At 40.1% G+C, this 27,491-nt stretch overlaps 1 protein-coding gene across 2 annotated transcripts in view; it reads left to right on the top strand.

Annotated features, from left to right (window-relative positions):
- Positions 1-27,491, top strand: part of Rps6kb1 (ribosomal protein S6 kinase, 70kDa, polypeptide 1) — an 85,928-nt gene that overhangs the window by 5,323 nt on the left and 53,114 nt on the right. For both annotated transcript variants that reach the window (XM_013013368.1, XM_013013369.1), the window contains exons 2-9: positions 4,750-4,799; positions 6,535-6,655; positions 9,131-9,199; positions 16,896-17,043; positions 20,779-20,836; positions 22,384-22,484; positions 26,158-26,248; positions 26,483-26,573. In XM_013013368.1, coding sequence (XP_012868822.1) covers positions 4,750-4,799; positions 6,535-6,655; positions 9,131-9,199; positions 16,896-17,043; positions 20,779-20,836; positions 22,384-22,484; positions 26,158-26,248; positions 26,483-26,573 — 729 coding nt within the window. The remainder of the gene's footprint in view (positions 1-4,749; positions 4,800-6,534; positions 6,656-9,130; positions 9,200-16,895; positions 17,044-20,778; positions 20,837-22,383; positions 22,485-26,157; positions 26,249-26,482; positions 26,574-27,491) is intronic.

The following is a 27,491-nucleotide window of genomic DNA, read 5'->3' as shown; positions in this document are numbered from 1 at the left end:
CTATCTTTTTAGAGTTTATTCTCAATTTTTTTGTTTAAACTGAAAGGATTCATAATCAGACTATATGCAAGGCTACTCATTTTAAGGGCTGGAGACCGTGGTTCAGTTGGTAAAATGCTAGCCAATGAATGAAAGTAGCAGGTACCAAGTTTGAGTCCAGCTCTTGGGCCTTAAAAAAAAGACTACTCATTTTAAAGCTGTACTTTATATCAGGAACTGAATTTCTGTTGCCAAAATTTTGTTCTTTTGCTTTTATAATTATATGTGACTTAGAGCATATTTACAGAATTGTATAGCTCATCACAATTAAGTTTTTAGAATATGTGCATCACCCTAAAGAGACTCCTTTAGATTTTTTTGTTTTTATTTTTGTCAATCCTGGAGCTTGGGCCTGGAGCTCTTCAGCACAAGGTGAGTGCTCTACCATTTGAGCCACAGCACCACTTCTGGTTTTCTGGTGGTTAATTGGAGGTAAGAGTCTCACAGACTTTCCTGCCCAGACTGGCTTTGATCCGTGATCCTCAGATCTCAGGCTCCTGAGTAGCTAGGATTACAGGCGTGAGCCACCAGCATCCGGCTATTCTTTTATTTTTTTTTTGCTGGTCATGGGGCCTGAACTCTGGGCCTGGGCACTGTCCCTCAGCTCTTCGGCTTAAGGCTAGCACTCTACCACTTGAGCCACAGCAGCACTTAGAGCTTTTTCTACTTATGTGGTGCTGAGGAATGGAACCCAGGGCCTCATGCATGTTCCCATGTTCTCAGCCCTCTTTTTTTTTTTTTTTTAAATGAGTACTAACTTGAAGTAGTTGTACAAATACAGTTATTCTTTATTCTTACCCCTATCTCTAGGTAACTGGATAATCTACTTGTCATCTTCATAGATTGGGATTTTCCAAACATTACATACAAATAGAACCACACAGTATATAATTTCTGTCTGGTTTCTTTCACTTGACATAATGATTTTGAGGATCATCTTGTATTGTTGCTGTATTTTGTGTTTTTGCTGATACTGGAGTTTGAGCTCTGGTCCTTATACTTGCTAGGCTTGCTTGCTTGCCTGGTGTTCTACCACTTGAGCTACATCTCCGACCTTGTTTTATTGCTCGTTATTTTGGAGGTGGAATCTCACACGCTTTTCTGCCGAGGCTAACTTTGATCCATGCTCCTGAGTAGTTAGGATTATAGGTGTGAGCTACCAGCACCCCTCCTGGGATCACCTATACTGTAACATTAGCACTTCCGTTCTTTTTTTTTAATAGCCAAATAATATTCTATGAATATATTGCATTTTGTTTATCCATTCACTAATTGAAGTTCATTTGTATTTTCATTTGGGTTATATCTAGGATTTTTTGGAGCCTATGTACAAATATATATGAAATTGTGTGTGTATGTGTGTGTGTAGCTAGTATACTCCATCTTTTTACTAGATGCCTAGAAATAGGCATATAATAACTGTTTAATAAGAGACTGCTGAACTGCTCTGAAGTAGTCTCCCTATATTTATGTTCACACTGGCAGTGTATGATAGTTACAGTTTCTCTATATCCTTACCAAACTTCTTTTGTTCTCTCTTTTCTCTAATGCTTCCAATCCAAAAGAGCCAATTTTATTTATTTATTTAACCAGTCCTGGGGCTTGAACTCAGGGCCTGAGCTCTGTCCCTGAGCTTTTTTACTCAAGGCTAGCATTCTGACACTTGAGCCACATCACCACTTCTAGTTTCCTGGTGGTTAATTGAAGATAAAGAGTCTCACAGACTTTCCTGCCTGAGCTGGTTTTGTATCATGATCCTCAGATCTCAGCCTCATGAATAACTAGGATTATAGGCCACTGGTGCCTGGCTCCCATTTTGTTTTTAAAATTAGAACACTCTTAACTGGATGCTGGTGGCTCACGCCTGTAATCCTAGCTACTCACAAGGCTGAGATCTGAGGATCACAGTTCAAAGCCAGCCCTGGCAGGAAAGGCCTTGAAACTCTTATCTCCAATTAACCACCAGAAAACCAGAAGTGGGGCTGGGAAGGTGGCTCAGTGGTAGAGCACTTGCCTTGCATGCCTGAGGCCCTGGGTTCGATTCCTCAGCACCACATAAGCAAAAAAGAAAAAAGCCGGAGGTGGTCTAGGCCCCATGACCAGACCCCAGAAAAAAAAGAAAAGAAAAAAAGAAATCCTGCAGAAAACCAGAAGTGGCACTGTGGCTCAAGTGGTAGAGCACTAGCCTTGAGCTGAAGAGCAGAGGGACAGCACCAAGGCCCAGAGTTCAAGCCCCTGACTAACAAAAACAAAAAAAATTAATAACACTCCTAATGAGTAAAGTGGTTTATCTTGAAGCTCTAGTTTGCTCTTAATTGCTAATGATGTTGATCCTTTTTTATATATTTATTGTACATTTGTATATCTTCTCTGGAAAAAAACATCTATTCAAATCCTAACTTATTGTGTATTTTCTTTGTTTCTTTTTTTTTGTCAGTCGTGGGGCCTGAACTCTGGGCCTGGGCTCTGTCCCTCAGCTCTTCAGCTATAGACTAGCACTCTATCACTTGAGCCTCAGCCCCACTTCCGGCTTTTTCTGCTTATTTGGTACTGAGGAATCGAACTGAGGGGCTCATGCATGCAAGGCAAGCACTCTACCACTGAGCCACCTTCCTAGCCTCTGTGTGTTTTCTTTAAGTGCAGTTAATAGGGCTTGAACTCAGGACTTAAATGATGTAATTTAGCTTTTTTGCTCGACTAGTTCTCTAAGCTGGGTGCTGGTGGCTCACAACTGTATTCCTAGCTTCTCAGAAGGCTGAGATCTGAGGATCATGGTTCAAAGCCAGCCCAGTTCAAAGCCAGCCCAGACAGGAAAGTCTGTGAGACTCTTATCTCCAATAAACCACTAGAAAACCGGAAGTGGCACTGTGGCTCAAGCCATACAGTGCTTGCCTTGAGCTGAGGAGCGCAGGGATGGTGCCCAAGCCCAAAGTTCAAGCCCCACTACCAACCAAAAAAAAAAGGACTAGTACTCTACCACTTGTGTCACAGTTTTTTTTTTTTTTTTTGCCAGTCCTGAGGCTTGAACTCAGGGCCTGAGCACTGTCCCTGAGCTTCTTTTTGCTCAAGGCTAGCATAATACCACTTGAGCCACAGCGCCACTTCTAGCTTTTTCTGTTTTTGTGATACTAAGGAATTGAACCCAGGGTTTCATGTATGCTAGGCAAGCACTCTCCCACTAAGCCACATTCCCAGCCCCTAAACAGTTTTTAAAAATTGTATTATTATTATTATTATTATTTGTCAGTTGTGGGGCTTGAACTCTGGGCCTGGGCGCTGTCCCTCAGCTCTTCAGCTCAAGGCTAGCTAGTGCTTTACCACTTGAGTCACAGTGCCACTTCTGGTTTTCTAGTGGTTTATTGGAGATAAGAGTCTCACAGATATCTGTGAGATATCTGTGAGCTGGGTGTAGGTGGCTCATGCCTGTAATCCTAGCTACTCAGGAGGCTGAGATCTGAGGATCAAGGTTCAAAGCCAGCCTGAGCAGAAAAGTCCATGAGACTCTTATCTCCAATAAACCACCAGAAAAACTGGATGTGACACTGTGGCTCAAATGGTAGTGCACTAGCCTTGAGCTGAAGATCACAGGGACAGCGCCCAGGCCCAGAGTTCAAGCCCCAGACCAACCAAAACAAAACAAAGTCTCACGGCTTGGGTTATCTTTTTATTAGTGAGTTGTAGTAGTTCTTTATATATTCCTTATATATTCTTGCTTGGTGGGTTTTATGAGTGTGTTTGTGTGAGTGTTTTGCTGTGGATTGACCAAGGACCTTGCATGTGCTAGGCAAGCACTCTGTTACTGAGCTATATTTATAACCCTTTCTTTCTTTCTTTCTTTCTTTCTTTTTTTAATCTTCCTTTTTTTATTAATAAGTTTTTTTTTATTGTGAAAATACCATATAGATGGGTTACAATTACATGAGCAAGATAATGAGTACATTTCTTGCCAAGCTTTGTTGCCTCCTCCTTTGTTTCCCCCTTGCTTTCTTTTTCTTGTTGGTATTGTATATGCACATGTATGCATGTGCATGGTTGGGGATTGGCCCTGTGGCTTGAACTCAAGGCCTGGTTGCTATTCTTGAGCTTTTTTGCTCAAGACTAGTACTCCTCCTCTTTGAGCCACAGCTCCACTTCCAGTTTTCTGGTGGTTAATTGGAGATAAGAGTATCACAGCCTTCCCTATCTGGGCTGGTTTCAAACCACGATCTTCAGATCTTAGCCTCCTTAATTTCATTTTGTTACCAGCACATAGAAGGCTAATTAAGTATTTCACTCATTCTATGATGAGAGTCAGTGTGTGATGCCTATTTGGTAGAGTTGCTCTATTATTTTGCCTTGACTAGACACATTGTATGTTACACATCTTGAGTTGTGGTTCCCTTAGGCTTTCATTGATAGTATTATGTTAGTCTGTCTAATAAGAGCTATCAGAATAGTACTTTGTGTAAATCATTTGACTTAATACTTAGAATATAATGCCTTTATTTCATATTATATTAGATGTACTTTTAATAGATAAATAACTTTCAAGGAGAAGTCGTTTGATTTTATTTTATATAAGTATAGGCTTTATTTTGTTTACAATACTTTCCTATTATTGAAGCTTAGAAAAGGTTTAAGCTGATTTTATTATCAGCTATAAAACAAAACAAATTTAAAATTTCATGTTTAAGAAAGATTATTTTTGAAACTTTAACATATCTTTTTCAGGGTCAGTTAAATGAAAGCATGGACCATGGGGGAGTTGGACCATATGAACTGTAAGTTTATATGCAGCTTTTTTTGGTTTGGAGTGTGTGTGTGTGTGTGTGTGTGTGTGTGTGTGTGTGTGTGTGTGTGTGCGTGTGTGTGTGCGTGCGCGCGCGTGTGCGCGTGTACATGTGCATGTGTATGTGTGTATGTGTATGCATGCATACATGCGTGTATTCGTTCCAGTTATGTGGCTTAAACTCAGGGCTTGGGCACTGTCCCTGAGCTTTTTGCTCAAGAATAATGCTCCTCTATTTAAACCATAGTTCCCCTTCCAGCTTTTTGGTGGTTAATTGGAAATTAATGGGTTTTTTTGTCCGTGCTGCCTTTGAACCAGGATTTTCAGATCTCAGCCTCTTGAGTATCTAGGATTACAGGCATGAGCCACTGGCTCCTGCAGGAATTTGTATTAGTTTAATATAGAGAACTAAGTTAGAAAACTTTCTAACTTCTTTTGAAAAATTTGTCAAATGAAGCTTCTAGTTTTGTTTTAATACACCATTCAGACAGATTCATGCAATGTTGAGTCATATTACACAGTTCTGTTGGGGTACGTGGTGATTAATTTTCTCTGTTCTTATTCTTAGCTAAGAAGCCTTGGAATAAGAGGGAACCTAAAATGTAGACTGTAGGAAGCGTTTAAATGACAGACACAATTGCCACTTTTGGAGTCCTTAAATCAATCTAATAACTTAGAAAATCAGATGCAGGAAGATAAAGGGATATATTTTATTATCAAGGATTTTTGTTAGCAACAAATGAACCAATTGGGTAGTTTTCAAAAGATCTTGGATTTTTTTGTGCAGGTTGCCAAATGGTATTAATTAGTTAATACCTCATGAATGTTTTGAATGAATTTTTTTCCCTTTGTCAGCTCAGTAAAATCACTATGATTTATTCTAGTTTGAGGGGTTTGATACATATACTCTGTGCTGTGAACAAGCTGATAAGCAATTATTAACCCATCCTAATTATTATTTTTTTAAATGTTTTTTATTGTGAAAATACTGTACTGAGGGGTTACAGATACATGAGCAAGGTAATGAGTGCATTTCTTATCAAGCATTGTTGCCTCCTCTGTTTTTCCCTACCATCCCTTCCCTCCCACCTCTTCAACTACACTCCCCCTTATTAGTATTTTTGTGGGTTTTTGGGCTTGAACTCAGGGCCTGGGCTCTGCCCCTAATCTCTTTTGCTCAAGTGTACCACTCTATCACTTTGAGCCACAGCTCCACTTCCAGTTACTGAGTGATTCATTGGAGATAAGAATCTCATAGGGGGCTGGGAAGGTGGCTCAGTGGTAGAGCACTTGCCTTGCATGCATGAGGCCCTGGGTTCGATTCCTCAGCACCACATAAGCAAAAAGGAAAAAGCCGCAAGTGGCGCTGTGGCTCAAGTGGTAGAGTGCTAGCCTTGAGCTGAAGAGCTGAGGGACAGTGCCCAGGCCCAGAGTTCAGGCCCCACGACCGTACCAAAAAAAAAAAAGAATCTCATAGGGACTTTTCTGCCCTGGCTGGCTTCTTCCGAACTATGATCCTCATATTTCTAGTGCCTGGGTTAATTCATCCTAATTTTGATGTGCTGTATCATTGACTCATTGGCCTGTACTGGGGAGTACAGATACTTGTCAAAATATAGTACATGTAGGTTTTTTTTTCTTAATTGGATTCCATTTCTCCTTTCTAATCTGGTGAAAATGAATTCAACTTTTTGTAAATTCACTTTTGGTTTTGCTTTTCTTCCCAGTGGTATGGAACATTGTGAGAAATTTGAAATCTCAGAAACTAGCGTGAACAGAGGGCCGGAAAAGATCAGACCAGAATGTTTTGAGCTACTTCGGGTACTTGGTAAAGGGGGCTATGGAAAGGTAGGAAGTGTTTTCAATTTAGCTGTTGTCTTTCTTGAGTAGATTGACTTTTATAATGTTGTTCCAGGAGTCATCTTCAGTCTTTTTAACTTCAACAAAAGATTTAAACATGATTTGGTATAATTTGAGGGATGTAAGAAGTTTGGGTTTTCTTCCTTTTCTTTCTACCATACCTAATAGTATTTATTGAATGAATTAATAAATACTAGCTATGCTAGGTAAAGCCCATTACTAGAGGATCAATTCTTGCCTTTGGTTAAATGGTACTTTATGTGGGTATTGTCTTTAAACACAAACAAATCACTCCTGCTTTCAAGAGACATATACACTAAATTATCTATTCCCGAGACCTTAATAGGAATTGATTTTCTTAGACTTGGAGTATCTAGAGAAACAGAGCTAGGGAAGCTGAAAAAATACAAAAAGATAGTTTCTTGATTCTAGCCAAGGTTTTCTAATTTAAGTTATCATTTTTTGTATCTTACTGAAGAAAATAGACCTCACTATTACCTCTCAAAAGTCAATTTAGATGGCAACTTGATAAGGATAAATAACTATACTGTTAATGTTAATTCTGAAAAATGTGTGATTTATAATGTATTATGAAGTCTAAGGACACATTGTAATATATTCTTCCTGAATGTGTAACACATGTGCTTTTACTTGTTTGTCGTTTGTTGGTGATAGAGGTTTGAACTCGGCTTTTTGCTTGTTAGGTAGGTACTCTACTACTAGAACCATGCTTCAATTCCTTTTTTTTTGTGCCGTTTCCTGGGGCTTGAACTCAGACTGGTCACTGTCCCTGAGTTTTTACACTCAAGACTTGCTCTCTACCACTTGAACCACAGCTGCACTTCCAGCTTTTTTTTTTTTTTTTTGCCAGTTCTGGGGCTTGAACTCAGGCCCGGGCACTGTCCCTGAGCTGCTTTGCTCAAGGCTAGCACTCTTCCACTTGAGCCACAGCACCACTTCTGGCTTTTTCTGTGTCTGTGGTGCAGAGGAATAAAACCCAGAGCTTCCTGCATGCTAGGCAAGCACTCTGCCACTAAGCCACATTTCCAGCCCCCCTAGCTCTTATTTTCGGTAGGTAGAGATAAAAGTCTCACTAGCTGGGCACTGGTAAATCATGCCTGTAATCCTAGCTACTCAGCAGGCTAAAATCTAAGGATCTCAGTTCAAAGCCAGCCCTAGCAGCAAAGTCCATGAGACTCTTATCCAATTAAATACCAGAAAACCAGAAATTGGTGCTGTGGCTTAAAGTGGTAGAGCACTAGTCTTTAGTGAAAAAAGCTCAAACCCCACGACCACCACCACCACCAATGACAACAACAAAAACAACAAAAAGTCTCACGGACTTTCCTGCATAGGACAGCTCTGAACTTCAATCTTAAGATTTCAGCTTTCTATGCCAGGCGCTGGTGGCTCACACCTGTAGTCCTAGCTACTCAGGAGGCTGAGATCTGAGGATCGAGGTTCAAAGCCAGCCTGGGCAGGAGAGACCGTGAGACTCCGATCTCCAATAAACCACCAGAAAACCGGAAGTGGCGCTGTAGCTCAAGTGGTAGAGCGCTCGCCTTGAGCTGAAGAGCTGAGGACAGCGCCCAGGCCCAGCGTTCAAGCCCCACGACCGACAAAAAAAAAAAAAAAAAAGATTTCAGCTTTCTGAGTAGCTGGAATTACAGGCTGTTGAACCTGGTACTTGGCTCGATCTCAACCTTGAAACTTAAATATTTTAGCTATGGACTGAAATGTTTAATAGCCAGTGTATTTAATGGGATGGGTAAATAGTAATTTTTGTCAAATATAATTGGTTTTATGTCAAGCAATAACATAGCAGCTTGTTCTTGTTTCTTTTCCTGAATGAAGTATATGAAACAATTTAATAGTTTTTAAGTTTGTTAGTGTGTTTTTGGGAACCCCGACTATAGATGTAAGTAAACTAGGGTTTTATATATAAAATAGCATGTACAGTTCATCATTTAGTTATTTCCAAATATTGCCACCAGGTGGCAGCAGACCAAACAGGAAAGTCCCATATTTGCTAGACTACACTAGTAAATTTTAAAATATGTTTCTAGCTGGACGTTGGTGGCTCATGCCTGTAATCCTAGCTACCCAGGAGGCTGAGATCTGAGGATCATGGTTCAAATCCAGCCCAGGCAAGGAAAGTCTGTGAGACACTTATTTCCAATAAACCACCAGAATGCGGGAAGTGGTGCTGTAGCTCAAGTGGTAGAGCGCTCGCCTTGAGCTGAAGACTACAGAGACAGCGCCCAAGCCTAAGCCCCATGACCGACAAAAAAAAAAAAAACTATAAATAAAAAAAATGTTTCTGAAGCTGGTCATTTTTGAGTTTAGTCTTGTATGGTGCTAGTTTTTATAATAAAGTCTATCATATATATCTTATGAATTAAGATAGTATGACCTACATAGTTTGCCTGTTAATAATGCAAAAACACTTATTTCTTTATCTAGGTTTTTCAAGTAAGAAAAGTAACAGGAGCAAATACTGGAAAAATATTTGCCATGAAGGTGCTTAAAAAGGTGATTCTTCTCTTCCCTTCTTAATTACTGTAAAAATTTAGCATAAAATTAAAAATAATGTGTTTATAGGGACTGTTGTTGTAACTCACTAGTAGAGTGCATGCTTAGCATACCTGAAGCATTGGGTTCAATTTCCAGCACTATAAAAGATAAAAAGGACTAGCAGCATAGATCAGGTGGTAGAGTATCTGAGTACAAATCTCAGTACCAGCACACACAAAAATTATTTTTTCTAACAGTTATCTTCTTAGAATGTGACATATATTGCATTTTTATTCCTGCTTTATTTCTGTATTGTGAGCATATAGAAAGTATTTTTAATTGTCCTCTGAGGTAATTCTTTTTTTTTTCTTCTCTCTTTTTTTTTTTAAATTGTGAAAATACCATACAGAGGGGTTACAATTACATGGGCAAGGTAATGAGTACATTTCTTATCAAGCATTGTTGTCTACTCCTTTGTTTTCCCTTACCATTCCTTCCCATCTTCCCCCCCCCCCAGGTAATTCTTTTAGCTGTTCAGTCTCCATATTTTAAGTAATAAACATACATAGTTACTGCTGGGTTCAGCAGTTTTAGAATGATGTGTTGGGCTCCTATTATGAAAATTAAGGGTTTTAATCTCTTATTCTCCTTTTTCTCTTCCCTCTTATTTTCATTTGTTGTCATTGGATCTATTATCGTCTCACACTTTCCAACAACTCTTAAAAACACCTGTCTCGTGTTCTTTAGTCAGACTTATTAGATTATCTGTCAGTTTCATTTATTTTGCTAGAGGTCTCTTTTTAGGAATTTTTTGTTCCTCCATTCTTATCTGAGCTTATAGCTCTCTAGGAATGGAGTTCCTTTAGACCTATCCTTAACCGTTGTCCCTAAAATCTTGACTCCTTCAATACTGGATCCTGTTTTGAGACTTCATGTTTTTCTCTTTCTTATGTCATTTCCTTGATATGGTAATGATCTGCTTGTAGCTTCTGAGAAAAGGTGTGTGAAAATAAAAATTCTGACATATGTATACATATGTATGTATACATGCATATATACACACATACAAACATATATTCCATATTTGAACATTTATTAGACTTTTATACTTGATTGTGTGCATGCATGTATGAATGTTAAGAGTGATGGGGCTGGATATTGACCCCAGAGCTTTGTACATGTTAGGCAAGTACTATACTATACTACATCCTCAGCCCCCTTCAAGTTTTTTTTGTCAGCCGTGGGACTTGAACTCGGCTTGGGCACTGTCCCTATGCTCTTCAGCTCAAGGTGAGCTCTCTACTGCTTGAGCCACAGCTGCACTTCTGGTTTTCTAGTAGTTTATTGGTGATAAGAGTCTCACGGACTTTCCTGCCCTAGCTGGCTTTGAACAGTGATCCTCAGATCTCAGCCTCCTGAGTAGCTAGGATTACAGATGTGAGCTATAGTCGCCTGGCCCCCTTTGAGGGAAGGTGGGTTGCTTGCTTTCTTTCTTTCTTTCTCCTTCCTTCCTTCCTTCCTTCCTTCCTTCCTTCCTTCCTTCCTTCCTTCCTTCCTTCCTTCCTTCCTTCCTTTCCTTCTTTCTTTCTTTCTCGGTTGTGGGCATGAACTCTGGGCCTGGGCGCTATCCTTCAGCTCAGGGCTAGCACTCTACCACTTGAGCCACAGCACTGCTTCCGGCTTTTCCTGCTTATGTGGTGCCAAGGAATTGAACCCAGGGCCTCATGCATGCAAGGCAAGCACTCTACCACTGAGTCACCTTCCCAGCCCTCTTTAATGTTTTCTTTGCGTATGAAATGTTTCTCTCTTCTAAGTTCCTGTTCTCTTTTCTTCTTCTTTTTTTTTTTTTTGTCAATGGGGGGATAGAATTCAGGGTCTGGTTGCTGTCCCTGAGATGCTTGTGCTCAAGACTAGCATTCTACCACTTCAAGCCACTTTTGGTTTTCTGGTGGCTAATTTGAGATAAGAGTATCACAGTCTTTCCTGTCCAGGCTGTTTTTTTTAAAGTAAGTTTTCTTATTGTGAAAATACCATACAGAGGGGCCAGGCTGGTTTTGAACCGTGATCCTCAGAAATCAGCTTCTGAGTAGAATTACAGGCATGAGCCATCAGTACCCAGTTTATTTTATATTTTTATTATTACCTTTTGGGTGGCTTGTTTTAGCCTCTTGAGCTCTCTATCCTCTTGCCTCAGCATTCTGAGTACTAGAATTAAAGTACTATTCAAGATTCTTAAGTAACTGATTACATATCTGATACCTGGGTTGCCTTATATTAATCATCAATTAAACCATAGTGAAATATGTTCCTGGCACAAATACCTTTAGTGAAAAAGAAGATGTTGGCCTGGGAAGGTGGCTCAGTGGTAGAGTGCTTGCCTTGCATGCATGAGGCCCTGGGTTTCATTCCTCAGTACCACATAAGCAGAAAAAGCTGGAAGTGTCACTGTGGTTCAAGAGGTAGAACGTTAACCTTGAGCTGAAGAGCTGAGGGATAGTGCCCAGGATCAGAGTTCAGGCCTTAGGACCAGGGGGGAAAAAAAAGATGTTGGTTTTTTGTTCACTAATAGTGGTAAAGTACATACTAGGAAATCTTAATTACTGCTAAGTGTCATGACTCCTGTCTGAGCCAAAGCATCATTTGGCTTGGTTATTATTCCTTCTTACTCTTATGGTACTTGCCCTAAGCTTGGCTAGAGGATCAGATACTCTATTCTTCCTTGCTGTCCTCAAACAAGCTTGCAGCAAAAGTAATGAAAGCAGTCAGGTACCAATGACTCATGCCTGTAATCCTAGGTACTTAAGAGGCTAAATCTGAGGTTTGAAGCCAGTCCAAGCAAAAAAGTTTATGAGACTCTTATGCCTAATTAGCCAGTAAAAAGCTAGAAGTGGAAGTGTAGCTCAAGTGGTAGAGTACCAGCCTTGAGCAAAAAAAAAGGCGATAGCACTCTGGCCCTAAATTCAAGCCCCAGTACTGGCATCAAAAAGACAAGGAAAAAAAAGCGAAGTGCATTTTAGTTTCTGAATCCCTAGATGACATGAAAGTATGCTCTTCCTTTTGAGTTCCTTCTGTTTTAATTATTCTGGAAACAGAAAAATACTCCCTGACCTAAGAATGTAGGAAGAATGAATATACTTCTTTCCAGGATTAAAGATTAAATTGGAGGGGAAGCTTATGTCCCATTTTCTTAAGTGAGTTGTTCACATCTGCCTAGACATAACCAGATTATATACTTTTCATAGGAAAGGCACCATTTGGGTATTGACTCATGGTAGAATGTTGAAAAAAAACACTGAACAGCCATCATAAGAGATATGTTGTCTCTGCTTCTTACTGTATCATTCAAAGAAAGAATGAATAAATTTAATCTTAAAATTACTTGTGTGCCCTTTGAGAAACCCATTTCTCCTTTGAGAAATAAGCCTATAATCTTCCTGTCCCTACTTCCCATGTTTGTCTACCCCATTTCCTTTTTTTTCTTCAAATTTATGAAGACTTCAATACCTAATTCAGTCTTTTCCCTCCATGTCCATGTCCAAGTCTTATCATCATAGATATCTTCACTGTCTTTGTATTACAGACATCACCAATAACCTAGCCTGTTAATTCTTTGATGATACCAATTCCTCTGCTTTTACTTCCACACCAAATTCTTTATTCTTTTTTTTTTTTTGTCGGTTGTGGGGCTTGAACTCTGGGCCTGGGCGCTGTCCCTCATCTCTACAGCTCAAGGCGAGCGCTCTACCACTTGAGCTACAGTGCCACTTCCAGTTTTCTGGTGGTTTATTAGAGATAGGAGTCTCACAGTCTTTCCTGCCCGGGCTGGCTTTGAACCCTGATCCTCAGATCTCAGCCTCCTGAGTAGCTAGGATTACAGGCGTGAGCCACCGGCGTCCAGCTCACAACTCTTAAATTTTTTTTTGAATCAGCCTAATCAGTATGATCTGCCATATTATTCATTTGCTAGCCCCTTTGACCTTGTCAAAGCAAGTCTTAATTTGAACCAGCTTTATTCCTGTATCTCAACTACTAAGCAATGCTGGCAGAAACCACACAAACCTGTGGAGTTCTATTGGGAAGATTTATAATCTCCAATTCCTTTTGAACTCTGGGCTTGAGCCTGGGTACTGTCCCTGAGCTCTTCAGCTCAAGGTGTGTGCTCTATCACTTGAGCCACAGCTCCACTTCCAGTTTTCTGGTGGATAATTGGAAATAAGTTTCATGGACTTTCTTGCAGAGGCTGGCTTTGAACCGTGATGTTCAGATCTCGGCCTCTTGAGTAGTTAGGATTACAGGCGTGAGCCAGCACTGGTGCCTGGTTTCTCCAACTCCTTTTTTTTTTGTTGTTGTTGGTTGTGGGGCTTGAACTCTGGGCTTGGGCGCTGTCCCTGCGCTCTTCAGCTCAAGTTGAGCGCTCTACCACTTTGAGCCATGGTGCTACTTCTGGTTTTCTAGTGGTTTATTGGAAATAAGAATCTTATGGACTTTCCTGCCCAGGCTGGCTTTGAACTGTGATCCTCCGATCTCAGTGTCCTGAGTAGCTAGGATTACAGGTGTTAGCCATCCCCTCCCTAATTAAGGTTGTGGGGCCTGAACTCTGGGCCAGGGTGCTGTCCCTCAGGTCTTCAGTTCAAGGCCAGCGCTCTACCACTTGAGCCACAGTGCCACTTTTGGCTTTTTTCTTTTTGGTGCTGAGCAATCGAACCCAGGACCTCAGGCATACAAGGCAAGCGCTCTACCACTGAGCCACCTTTCCAGCCCCACACACATATTTTTTAAGATATCTCACTATATTCTCCAGTCTGACCTCAATCCTTGACCGTCTTGCCTTAGTTTTCCAGGTGGTAAGCTTACAGGCATGTGCTACCTCCTCATACAGCTCATATGTGTATTCTTATTTCTCCATACTTGCATAAATGATACCATGCTATCTATCTATACATATACATATATGTACATACACACATACACATATATATGTACTATAGATGTGTCTGTATTTACTTTTTTTTTTTTTTTGGTCTGTCATGGGGCCTGAACTCTGGGCTTGGGCGCTGTCCCTCAGCTCTTCAGCTCAAGGCTAGCGCTCTACCACTTGAGCCACAGCGCCACTTCTGGCTTTTTCTGCTTAGGTGGTGCTGAGGAATCGAACCCAGGGCCTCATGCATACAAGGCAAGCACTCTACTACTGAGCCATCTTCCCAGCTCCTATTTACTGTTTTGCATATTGCTTTCATAGAGGTGTTCATTGTTCTTTTTATAGTTTTATTTTCCTACACATTTTTTTTTTTTGGGTCGGTCATGGGGCTTGAACTCTGGGGCTGGCCACTGTCCCTCAGCTCTTCAAGCTCAAGGTTAGCGCTCTATCACTTGAGCTACAGCACCACTTCTGGTTTTGAGTTTCACGGATTTTCCTGCCCAGGCTGGCTTTGAACCAAGATCCTCAGATCTCAGCCTCCTGAATAGCTAGGATTACAGGCGTGAGCCACCAGCGCCCAGCACATACTGTATTTTCTGTAGGTCTTCAGACAACATTTTTCTGGCATTTAATTTTTTTTCCCAGCACTTCACTTTGTACATAATGTTGCAACTAATAACCTTATGTATGTATTTTTCATATTACTAGAGTTGTGTACCACAAGGTAACTTCCTAGAATGTAGACTTAGCATATCCAACACAGTATTGCAAGGTCCATTCCTGGATGGCGAGCAGACTCCACCCAGTACCTGTGTTACCTAGGCAACTGGGACACCTGGAAGAGGTCACATCTGCATCTGCTGAGGTCACATCTGGATCTGATGTGGCCATACCTTTCTCCCACCGGGTCCTACCTCCTCTTACCTGGTCCCACCTCCCTTTACCTGGCCACACCTTTCCCCGCCCCTACCCTAGATAAGGCCTAGCCCAGGACCAGAAGCCCTCTTTGCCAGCGGAGTGGAGTGCCAACCTGACCTGGTCCCAGCAGGTCTACTGAATAAACTTACCCCTTACCTGAATACCACGTGCGTGGGCTGTTCTAACTCGGCTACCTCTTTTTAAAAACCTAACAAGTATGTCATCTTAAAATCATTTTTGCCCCCACTTCCATTCTGTTGTTAAATGATTCTATTGTGTACTTTGCAGAAACAGGGTATTATCATTTCTTTCTCCCCCTCCCCTTCTCTTCCTCCTCTTCCCCTTCCTCCCTCTTTCCTCCTCCTCCCCTTCCTCCTCAACGCTTCTTCCTCTTCCTTCTCCCCCTCCTCCCAAGTTCCCCCTCCTCCCAAGTTCCCCCTCCCTCCTCTTCCCCCTCCTCCTCCTCCTCTTCCTTATTTGCCAGTCCTGGGGCCCTGGGCACAGTCCCTGAGCTCAAGGCTCATATTAGGCAAGCACTCTACATTAAACCATATTACCAACCTATCATTTCTTTCTTTTTTTTTTTTTTTGTCAGTCATGGGGCTTGAACTCTGGGCTTGGGCACTGCCCCTGAGCTCTAGCTTACGGCTAGTGCTCTACTTGAGCCATAGCACCACTTCTGGTTTTCTCATGGTTAATTGAAGATGAGAGTCTCACAGATTTTTCTGCCCAGACTGGCTTTGAACTGTGATCATCAGATCTCAGCCTCCTGAGTAGTTAGAATTATAGGCATGAACCACTGGTACCTGGCTTATTATTTTTTCTTGTGTCTGGTTAGTCAACAAGTATAAATTATGAATTTTCAGTCTTTCATTTTTATTTTTTCTACCTTGATTTCTCATTTGCAAATGCTCCTACTTACTTTTTTCCTATGCTAGCTTTCTTTTTTTTTTTCTTCTTCTTTTTTTTCTTCTAGTCCTGGGGCTTGAACTCAGGGCCTGGGCACTGTCTCTGATGATTTTCTTTTGCTCAAGGCTAACATTCTACCACTTGAGTCATAGAACCATTTCCAGCTTTTTCTGTTTATGTGGTACTGAGGATCATACATGCTAGGCAAGCACTGTACCACTAAGCCACATTCCCAGCCACCCTCCTATACTAGCTTTCTAAGTCTCTTTTCTTCTCAAATTCCACGATGCTACTAGCACTGTTTTTCTCAAAGCCAAAGGTTATTTGCTATACTCATCTCAAGATTTTTTTTTTGCCTCTAAATTTCCGGTAACTTTGCCTAGATGTTTAACCCCCTCCATTTCTTGGCCTCTGCTTATTTTTCCAACCTTTAACCACTGTAAACCACACTAAACTGCTTGTAGATTTCCTGGATATGTCCTGTTCAGCATTTTTTCCATTGGAATGTCTCTATTAATTTCCTTCTACATTGTATCTTTCCAAGGTACAGCTCAGGTACCTGGAGGAAAACTTCTTGCCAGGTTGGGTGAAGTTCACTCAAAGTGATCTGTGCTCACTTTCATTGACTCACCTTTTTCCCTGATACTCTAGGCTCCACGGATAGGGTGCTCCTCCTGTTAGTTCTGCTTTCTTGGTACAGAGCCTGGAAATACTTAACAGTTAGTGAATATATGAATAAATTCAATTTGCTTGCAGATTTCTTAGAAAATATGTCTTTAGGTTTTCATTTACATGCTTACTGCCAAACAATCAAATACTTTAGATAAGAAACAAGTATCTTCTACTTCCCCATCTCAGTTTCTAATGGGTGCTATTCAGTATTGGTCAGGCCACAACATAGATTTTCCAGTTTCTACAGAATAAAAATGTTCACTATTTTGTTCTTATAGCTCATCTCTTTTCCTTTAGGCAATGATAGTAAGAAATGCTAAAGATACAGCTCATACAAAAGCAGAACGGAATATTCTGGAGGAAGTAAAGCATCCCTTCATTGTGGATTTAATTTATGCCTTTCAGACCGGTGGAAAACTCTACCTCATCCTTGAGTATCTCAGTGGTCAGTACACAGTTTGTGTAATTATTTCACATTTACTCCAGAAACTGGGTCTAACCATTGTTTTCCAATGGAAAAATGCTTTTTCCCATTGTGATCAAATAATTCTTAACACTAATGAGCACAGTGAAGTAAGGAATTCAGATGTGAATACGTTTGCAAATAGGAAGGAAACTCCATTGTTTTCTTACCTATAAAATGTTAGTCCCTTTGTAATAAGCCACTTAAACATAATTAGTTGTGCTGGAGTAAGATTATATAATTCAAATAAACTATTAATACATTTATTTCTAAATTGAAGTGAGTAAACTTGTTGAAAATATTAACGTACCGAAGTTTTGAAATTATATTTTTCCACAAAGAAGTTTGTTTTGTCATTTGTGGGACTTGAATTCGGGGCCTGGCACTGTCTCTGAGCTCTTTTGCTCAAGATTAGTGTTCTACTACTTTGAGCCACAGTGCCACTAGTGGTTTTCTGGTGATTAATTGCAATCAGAGTCTTTGGGACTTTCCTACCAGGGCTAACTTTAAACTGCAGTCCTCGGATCTCAGCCTCCTGAATAGCTAGGATTACAGGCATGAGCCACAAGCATCCCACCACAAAGGTGTTTTTAATGTAGTTTTAATGATAGGGTATGTAGGAATCATTACATTTTCCACATTTTACCACCTGTTGGAAACCTGTTGCTTCCCATTTCTAAATCACAAGTATATTTTCAGCAAGCACCCTTGAGATTCCTTTTTTTTTTTTTTCTTTTTCTTTTTTTCTGTACTGGTTCTGCAGCTTGAACTCTGGGCTTGGGGACTGACCCTGTTGTGTGAAGGCTAGTATTCTACCACTTGATCTAAGCACCACTTCCAGTTTTTTGGGTAGTTTTTGTGGATATAAGAGTCTTACAGATTTTACTGCCTAGGCTGGCTTCAAACTGTGATCTTCAGATCTCAGCCTTCTGAGTGGCTGGGATTATAGACCTGAATCACTGGTACCTGACTCACCCTTGAGATTTCTAAGAAACATATTTCAAAATAGCTCATGACATGGAACAGAAAACTGGAATTTTGCAACTTTTTTTTTTTTTCTTATGTGGTGCTGAGGAATCGAACCCAGGGCCTCAAGCATGCAAGGCAAGCACTCTACCACTGAGCCAACTTCCCAGCCCTTTTGCAACTTTTTGTGACTACAGTTTTTTGGTAACTTTATTTTGATAAAATTTCAGACTTAAATAAAAAAACTTTCACCTACTGCACAGAATTGAGTATAGTGACCTGTAATCCCAGCACTTGGTAGATAAGAGCAGGAGGCCAGCCTAATTACATAGTGAGACCTTACCTCTAATAAACAAAAAGAATATTACAAAGAATTCTCATATACTGCTCACCTAGATCCTCCACATATTACCATTTTACACTTGTTTCATCATCCTTTTTTTTTTTTTTTTGGGTCCGGTTGTGGGGTCTGAACTCTGGGCCTGGGTGCTGTCCCTCAGCTCTTCAGCTCAAGGCTAGCGCTCTAACACTTGAGCCACAGCGCCACTTCCGGCTTTTTTCTTTTTGCTTATGTGGTGCTGAGGAATCGAACCCAGGGCCTTGAGCATGCAAGGCAAGCGCTCTACCACTGAGCCACCTTCCCAACCCTCATCATCCTTTTATACCTATGTGTGTACACACACACACACACACGATTTTTTTTTTTTTTTTGGGTCCAGTCATGGGGTCTGAACTCTGGGCCTGAGCGCTGTCCCTCAGCTCTTCTGCTCAAGGCTAGCGTTCTACCACTTGAGCCACAATGCCACTTCCGGCTTTTTTTTCTGCTTATGTGGTGCTGAGGAATCGAACCAAGGACCTCATGCATGCAAAGCAAGCGCTCTACCACTGAGCCACCTTCCCAGCCCCTGCCTATGTATGTATTATGTGCATATTATATTATTTTTTGGTCGGTTGTGGGGCTTGAACTTTGGGCCTGGGCGCTGTCCCTCAGCTCTTCAGCTCAAGGCAAGCGCTCTACCGCTTGAGCTACAGCGCCACTTCCGGTTTTCTGGTGGTTTATTGGAGATAGGAGTCTCATGGTCTCTCCTGCCCGGGCTGGCTTTGAACGGTGATCCTCAGATCTCAGCCTCCTGAGTAGCTAGGATTACAGGCGTGAGCCACCAGCGCCCAGCTATTATGTACATATTATACACACACACTCAGATAATTTTCCAGACTGTTTTAAGCGCAATACAGACATTTGCTTTTAAAAACCTCAGTGCTGGCTTTCTAAAATCAAGGACAATCTTTTAGATAAGTGCACTAAAATTATCAAAAAATAAGTAGCCAGATGCTGATGGTTCATGCTTATAATCTCAGCTGCTCAGGAGACTGATGTCTTGAGAGTCACATTTCTAAGCTACTCTGCGCGGATAACTCTGAGACTCAACATTCTTCGAGTGGTAGAGTTCAGCCATCAGCACAAAAGCCAAGCAAGAACTTAAAGCTCTGAGTTCTGGCACACACATACTAAAAAGAATTTCCTTAGTTTTTTAAAAAATGTGAATCAGTTTCTCTGTCTTTGTCTCTGTGTGCTGGTGGCTCATACATGTAATTTAGTTGCTGTGGAGGCTGAAATCTAAAGATAACAATTTGAAGCCAATCTGGATAGGAAAGTCATTGTGACTCTTACTTCCAAACACCATCAAAAAGTCAGTAGTAGAGCTGTGGTTCAACTGGTAGAGAGATAGTTTTGGACAAAAAAGCTCAGATACAGTGCCCAGCACCTGTGTTCAAGTTCCAGAACTGGCATAAAAAATAAAAATAAAAAAGGAGTGCTAGCCAGTTATTTTGTAGAATGTATCAACTTGGGTTTATCTGATGTTTCTTTAGGATTAAATTCAAGTTCAAGATCATAGAAATATCATTGTATCTTTTTCAGTGTTCAGAAAAGGAGGTACATGGTATTTCTATTTTTTGTCCCACTATTGGTGATGTTCACTTTGGTCATATGTGTTAGATGGTATCTGCCAGTTTCTTCCTTTTGTAATTAATAAGTATCTTTTAAGGAGATACTTTGAAATTCTTTAAATATGTCATCTCATCAAGCTTTCATATTTAGTTTTGGCATCCATTGATTCCTGCCTGTAATAATTAACTGAGATGTTTAGCCAATGATTTTTCTTATTCCATCATGCCTTCTTCATTTATTACTTGGCATTCTAGTGTATTAAAGAGCTTTCCTTTCTGACCTATTTAAAAATTGCATTTATTCATTTATCTACATCATCATGGACTCCTGGATTCTAAGATTACTAAATGAAATATAGCCCTTTGTTATTTACCTTCATCTTCAAATTGTGCCATGCTTATCACAGAGTCACTTTAAGGATTCTGAAAATATGAAATGCTAGCATTCACTAAAATTAGGATAGTTTAATTGTATAGTATCAATTTTCTACTTAAGGGTAAAATGTTAAAGAGGCTATAATCAAAATACTTGTTCAGGCTAAAGGTCTGAAATCTATATTTTCAAGTTTGTAGATGTAAAATCTGGAATTCCAAGCCAGTTCTAGTTTTCAAACTTTCTATGTGCCATAATAATACTGCTCAAAATGTAACCTTGCAGATTTTGTTTTAAAACATAATTTGGGGGATTTTTTTCAAGGAAATAGTATCTTTTATTATAGTTAGAAGGCAAGCACAAAATCATTATAAGTGAATTGGAAATAAAAAGTTATTACTTCTAATGACTCCTCCTTTTCTCTACAGGAGGAGAACTATTTATGCAGTTAGAAAGAGAAGGAATATTTATGGAAGACACAGCCTGGTGAGTGAATATTTTATGATTTCATGGTTTCAGGTAATAATTCATATAATTAAAAACAAAGTCCCATTCTCACTGTGGGCAGCCATATGATCAGTAAACTGATTGGAGCCAGTCAGTAATTCAGAACTTCAAGGAGCAGAAATAGCTTTGGGACTGGGCAGCTATTGGAGGTCATGTGATTCCTTTGCCCCAGACTTTGGGTGGATTGCTCTTCATACAGTTAGTCCTAACAACCATTCTTTTTGGGACTTTTTTTCCCCCTCAAATTGGTAAACTGCCTGCCTTGGCTCTTGTGAATGTGGTTTTCAGGTAAAACTTTGTATGTAGAGCAATGGAAGTATCAGAAATCTTTTTTTTCCCTCTATCTCTTCTCTCTTTCTTTCTTTCTTTCTTTCTTTCTTTCTTTCTTTCTTTCTTCCTTCCTTCCTTCCTTCCTTTCTTCCTTTCTTCCTTTCTATTTATTTATTTTAAGACTTTCCAGTTTTAGGGGAGTTTATATGCCTGGGAACATATCATCTGTAGTTGACTGTATAGCCAGGCTGGCTGGGATCTACCCTTCTATTCATAATGGGACATCTGCTTCAAATTAAAAATGTGCTCATCCTTTCAAAAAGTGATAATATTGGGTAATGATAAATTAGTTAATCCTACACATTAATTGAATAGAAAACAACACTTAAATGTTTTTCCTATCTTAATTACCAAACTTCATTCATTGTTTAATTTCAGGCCTTTTCTAACACAGAAGCTGCATTTAAGAGCCTTAGGGATGAAGTGCCCTTTTTTGGAGGAGGCTCTCTGAGCCCTGTTGGAGGCTGTGTTTGTGGTCCTGCTGGCTGTGAAACTGCCTCAGTCCTCTAGGACACACCCTCTCCATCCTGGAGTAATCTGCAGGATTGCAACATTGTTATGCAGCCAGTAATGCAGTGCCTTGTGCTTTTCGAATCCAGACAGGGTTGACTCAGCCCTTTATTCTTTTGAGGTAGATAAATTTGAGTGTCACACAGTCTATAGTTTGTGGGCTGGCTGGCAAGAGGGAGGGCAGATACTGTGGGCATAGCTGTCTATAGACAGCTGTATTAAGTAAGGGATGAATGGAATTCTAAGGGTCAGGTTTTAAGGTAACTTTTTAAATCAAGACTTGATCTCTGAGAATAATAAAGTTCTTATATGTTATGGGATTTTAAAGCTGGGGGTGGGTGGGAGGAATTTGCTTTAATCTGAATGACTGTTGGCCTAATCCCTACATAGACAGAACAGAATTTGGTCAATGATAGTTTGGTATATTCTAGACACGTTTACAGTTTTGAATAGTATATTCTAATGGCAAAGTAAAACATAGTTTCACTAAACCAAGTGAAACCAATTTCCCCATGCCTTTTGGTAGCATCTAGTACCATCTCTTTCCTCACACATTCCCCACCCTCCCCTCCCCACTAATTTGGTCTTTGGTGCATGTCTGTTTCTTTCAAGGAATTTTGCTCCATACATAATCTGCTTTGGGTAGATTACTTTTCTTAATTTTATGAAATCATTTTTGTTTCCAGCTTTTACTTGGCAGAAATCTCCATGGCTTTGGGGCATTTACATCAAAAGGGGATCATCTACAGAGACCTGAAGCCGGAGAACATCATGCTTAATCACCAAGGTGGAGATATGTCATAAGCAATTCTGTAGTAAATAATCATCTTAATATCCTCCCACACAGGTCATGGCCATTTTCAAGGCTTCATATTTCTCTTTTATTACCATACATTTTGTCCTTCAGAACTGGTACATATTAATACTTGCTGATGTTATTTAGGCATTTGATAATATTACTTACAACTGAAAAAATTAAACAGACTTGGAGAGAGTAGCCACTCTTTAGACCTTTTCTTCCTTTCTTTTTTCATTTTTTTTGATCATGCTGGGATTTGAACTCAAGGGTTTCAAACTTGGCTCAGCTTGTTGCTCAGCTAGTATTCTATTACTTGAATCATGCCTCCAGCCTGGTTTTTAACTGGTTGTTTTGCAGTTGGAGTCTGGAGGACTTTTCTGCCCAAGCTGGCTTCTGGAACTGTGTTCCTCTTGATCTCAGACTAATGAGTAGCTAAGATTACAAGTATTAGCCATGAACACCTTTCTTTTCTTCTTTCTTTATTTCATTCTCTCATTCGTCTGTTCTTATAAAGTATTCTGAGCCAAATGCTAATCCAAACATTAACTTCGGTTTATTCCTTAATTGAAAAGTATATTGAGCTGAGGACCAGTAGCTCACAGCTACTCAGGAGGCTGAGATCTGAAGATTATAGTTCCAAGTCAGCCTGGGCAGGAAAGTAAGTCTTTTGTTTCCAATTAGCCAGCAAAAAGCTGGAAGTAGAGCTGTGGCTAAGTGGTGGAGTACCCCAAGCAGAAAAAGCTAAGGAATAGCACTTAGGCCCTGAGTTCAAGCCTCAGTACTGGCACATACAAAAAAATATGTGTATCTTTGGTACTGGGGATTAACCACTTAGCCACATCTTAGCCCTGAAAAGTATGTCTTAACAGTATTAATTGAGTGGGAGTTCTTTTGTTTTGTTTTGTTTAGAGTCTTACTTTGCAGCTCAAGCTGGTCTAGAACTCACTTTGAAGCCTAGGGTGGCCTTGAACTAAGAATCTTCCTGCCTCAGCCTCCCAAGTGGTAAGATTCAGATGTGTACCACCACACTCAGCTTATAAGTTGAGTTTTAATTATAAAAATGCATAAATAATGCCTGGGACTGTGGCTTAGTGGCAGAGTGCTTGCCTACCATGCATGAAGCCCTGGGTTCTATTGCTCAGTACCACATAAACAGAAAAATCCAGAAGTGGTACTGTGACTCAAGTGATAGAGTGCTAACATTGAGCAAAAGAAGCTCAGGGACAGTGCCTAGGTTCTGACTTCAAGCCCAAGGTCTGGCAAAAGCAAAACAAAAACCCATAAAAAGATAGACAAATAGTACTTCTTAATAAACTTTACTAATGCTGGAAAAAGAAAAGATTGAAATTGAACTATCTGATAAAGCCTTGGAAATAAAATGTTTTATAGGCATAGTTTCTTTTGTTTCTGACGATAAATATCAGAGAGACCACTACTGTGTGTAGCTTACAGGTAGCGCAAAAAGTGAGCCTGATTACAACTACATGAGGCCTACAGAACTCACTTTGTACTATAGTTTTGTACTATAGATTTGTACTATAGTTATCTGGGATAGGTGGATTTGCATTTCACTCAGACCCCTGAGGAGCAATCACCACACTAGAGTATCTAGCAGTATGTTGAGCCTTAGATGATAACAAAATAAGTCCATAAAGTAGTAACTTTTTCAGACTTAGGCAGAAAATGATAGACAATTGGGACCCATATAAATGCTTCAAGTCGTTTTAATTTTTTTTTTTTTGCCAGTCCTGGGGCTTGAATGCAGAACCTGGAAACTGTCCCTGAGCTTCTTTTGCTCAAGGTTAGCACTCTACCACCTGAGCCACAGCGCCATTTCCCACTTTTTCTAAAGTTTATGTGGTACTAAGGAATTGAACCCAGGGCTTCATGCATGCTAGGCAAGCACCCTACAACTAAGCCACATTGCCAGCCCCATAATTGTTTTTTTAAGGAAAGATAATATAAACAAAGTATATTTATTGTAAGAAGAACTCTCTTTCTCCATACCTCACCCCCATACATGGATTCTCTTTCTGAATTTGAAGGCAAAAGGTAGAATAAGAGAAGGTTGGAATAGGAAATTTCTTTGATCGATTAAGCTTGAGTGTATCATGTGGTTTTATGAAAATAAAGATTATGGCCAACTGTGGTAGTATTCTAAATTGCAGCACTCAGGAAGCAGAGGCAAGAGGATGTCAAGTTTGAGGCTGTCTGGGATACCTACCATCTCAAAAAGAAAAAAAGTTCCTCATTATCAAAACATAGTATATATTTATACTTGAATCAGTAGGACATTGCCTTTTCTCTGAAATAACTAAAAATAGTAGGGCCCCTGGTGTGATACTGTTTGTTAATCAAATGACAACTGACAAAAGCTTAAACTGAAGTTACCTTTCAGAAAATGGAGCTCCACCTTCTGGCGTAGAGATAATTATCCACCCACTTCCACTATTTCTCTTAAATGGTAGAATTTAGCCATAAGCAGCTTTCTTTCCACCAAGGGGAAGAGTAATATATTTATTGTACTTTCTTATATCATTGTAAGAACTCTCAAGTTATAGTTTACTGTGACAAAAGTTATATATTTGAAGTTCTGTGAACTTTGATTTAAAAATAGAATATATTCCAGGTGCCAGTAGCTTGTATCTGTAATCCTAGCTCCTCAGGAAGCTGAGATCTGAGGATCACTTTTTGAACCCAACTTAAACAGGAAAGTCAATTAACCACCCAAAACCCAGAAGTGGAGCTGTGGCTCAAATGGTAGAATGCTAACCTTGAGTAAAAAAGCTAAGTACAGGGCTGGGAAGGTGGCTCAGTGGTAGGGTGTTTGCCTCCCATGCATGAAGCCCTGGGTTCCATTCCTCAGTACCACATAAATAGAAAAAGTGGAATTGGCGCTGTGGTTCAGGTGGTTGAGCATTAGCCTTGAGCTGAAGAGCTGAGAGAAAGTGCCCAGGCCCACGACCAACCTTCCTCCCTCAAAAAATAAAAAATAAAAATAAAAAGCTAAGGACAGTGCCCAGACCCTGAGTTCAAACCCAGGACTGACACACATACAAAATAAATAGTAGACTGCAATATATACATATATCTATATCTATCTATCTATATATATATCTTATACCAGACTTAAAAATGCAGCTTTCCAAGGACATTTCATTCTCAGAATGAAAGAAGATTCTGCGTTTATGTAAAGTTGGAGCCTCAGACCAGCTATATTACTTTTTTCTCTATTTAAGACTTAGTAGAGGGCTGGGAATGCAGCTTAATGGCTAGCATGCATAAAACCCTGGGTTCAATTCCTTGTACAACATAAACAGAAAACGCCAGAAATGGTGCTGTGGCTCAATTGGTAGAGTGATATCCTTAAGCAAAAAGAAGCTCAGAGATAGTTCCTAGGCCCTGAGTTCAGGCCCCAGATATGGGGCTTGGAAAAAAAAAAAAAGACTTAGTAGATAGGTTGTATCACTGGCAAAAGGTGACTCTTCGGGCCTTAAAGAATTACTTTTATCTTAAATATGTATCCTAGTTAGTTCTTGATATCAAGAATAAAGCTGAAGACAGGAAAATTTAAATGGAATGATAGGTTATTGTCACATATGCTCAAACACTGCACATACTTCAATTCTCAGAATAATCATTCTGTAATTTTTCATTATAGGTCATGTGAAACTAACAGACTTTGGACTATGCAAAGAATCTATTCATGATGGAACAGTCACACACACATTTTGTGGAACAATAGAATACATGTGAGCTACACGTTAAAAGAAATATACCTGGTTTGGGGGGTCATACCTTTTACCTGGTTTAAGTAATATGTCATAATTTTCAGTAGTATACTTCCTGTACTGTTTTTTATTTACCTTTTTGTTTTTTTGTGTGTTTTTATTTTTTCTGGGGCTTGAACTTATTTTTGTTTTTAATATCTTAATTCGGATAAAATGCAATTGGGTACATTTTGAGGCAACTTTTTCTCATTGTAGGGCCCCAGAAATCTTGATGAGAAGTGGCCACAATCGTGCTGTGGATTGGTGGAGTTTGGGAGCATTAATGTATGACATGCTGACTGGAGCAGTAGGTGCACTGTTAAAACCTGCATGTATTCTGTACTGAGTAATTGTTAAACTACTATAGCAAGAGATCTTTCCTGTACTTTTTGAAAACATTACCAAAAAAAAAAAAAAAGAAAAAAAAAAGAAAAGAAAACGTTGCCAAAACAGTTACTACCAAAGTGATAAAGACTTATCAGCAGTTTACTACTTATATTGTGTTATGATTATATGGGAATTGAACCCAAGGTCTCATACATATGCTAGGCAAACTCTCTGCCACTTGAATACACCCCCAGCCCTTTGACTGTATTTTGTCCCCTACCCCCTTCTTTTTGGTAGTACTAAAATTTGAAATAAGGTGGTTAATTGGAGATAAGAGTCTCATGGTCTTTCCTACCCAGGCTGGCTTTGAGCTGCGATCCTCAGATCACAGCCTGAGTAGCTAAATTATAAACATGAGCCAGTGGTGCCCAGCTTCCTTAGCTTTGTTTTTTTTGGTCGGTCATGGGTCTTGAACTCTGGGCCTGGGCACTGTCCCGAAGCTCTTTACCTCAAGGCTAGTGCTCTACCACTTGAGCCACAGTACCACTTCTGGTTTTCTGAGTGGTTTATTGAAGGTGAGAGTCTCACGGTCTTTCCTGCCAGGGCTGGCTTTGAACTGTGATACTCAGATTTCTGCCTCCTGAGTAGCTAGGATTACAGGCGTGAGCCACCAGCGCCTGGCTTCCTTAGTTTTTGCTCAGAGCTAGCACTCTACCACCTGAGCCTCAGCTCTGTTTCTAGCTTTTTACTGGTTTATTGGACATAAGGATCTTGTACTTTCTTTCTTTTTTTTTTTTTTGGGTCCAGTTGTGGGGCCTGAACTCTGGGCCTGGGCACTGTCCCTCAGCTCTTCAGCTCAAGGCTAGCACTCTACCACTTGAGCCACAGCGCCACTTCT

Source organism: Dipodomys ordii, unplaced genomic scaffold, assembly GCF_000151885.1.
Source record: "Dipodomys ordii isolate 6190 unplaced genomic scaffold, Dord_2.0 Scaffold19, whole genome shotgun sequence".
NCBI lineage: Eukaryota > Metazoa > Chordata > Mammalia > Rodentia > Heteromyidae > Dipodomys > Dipodomys ordii.
The sequence above is the reverse complement of the archived record's forward strand: the minus strand, read 5'-3'. Positions and strand labels throughout refer to the sequence as shown.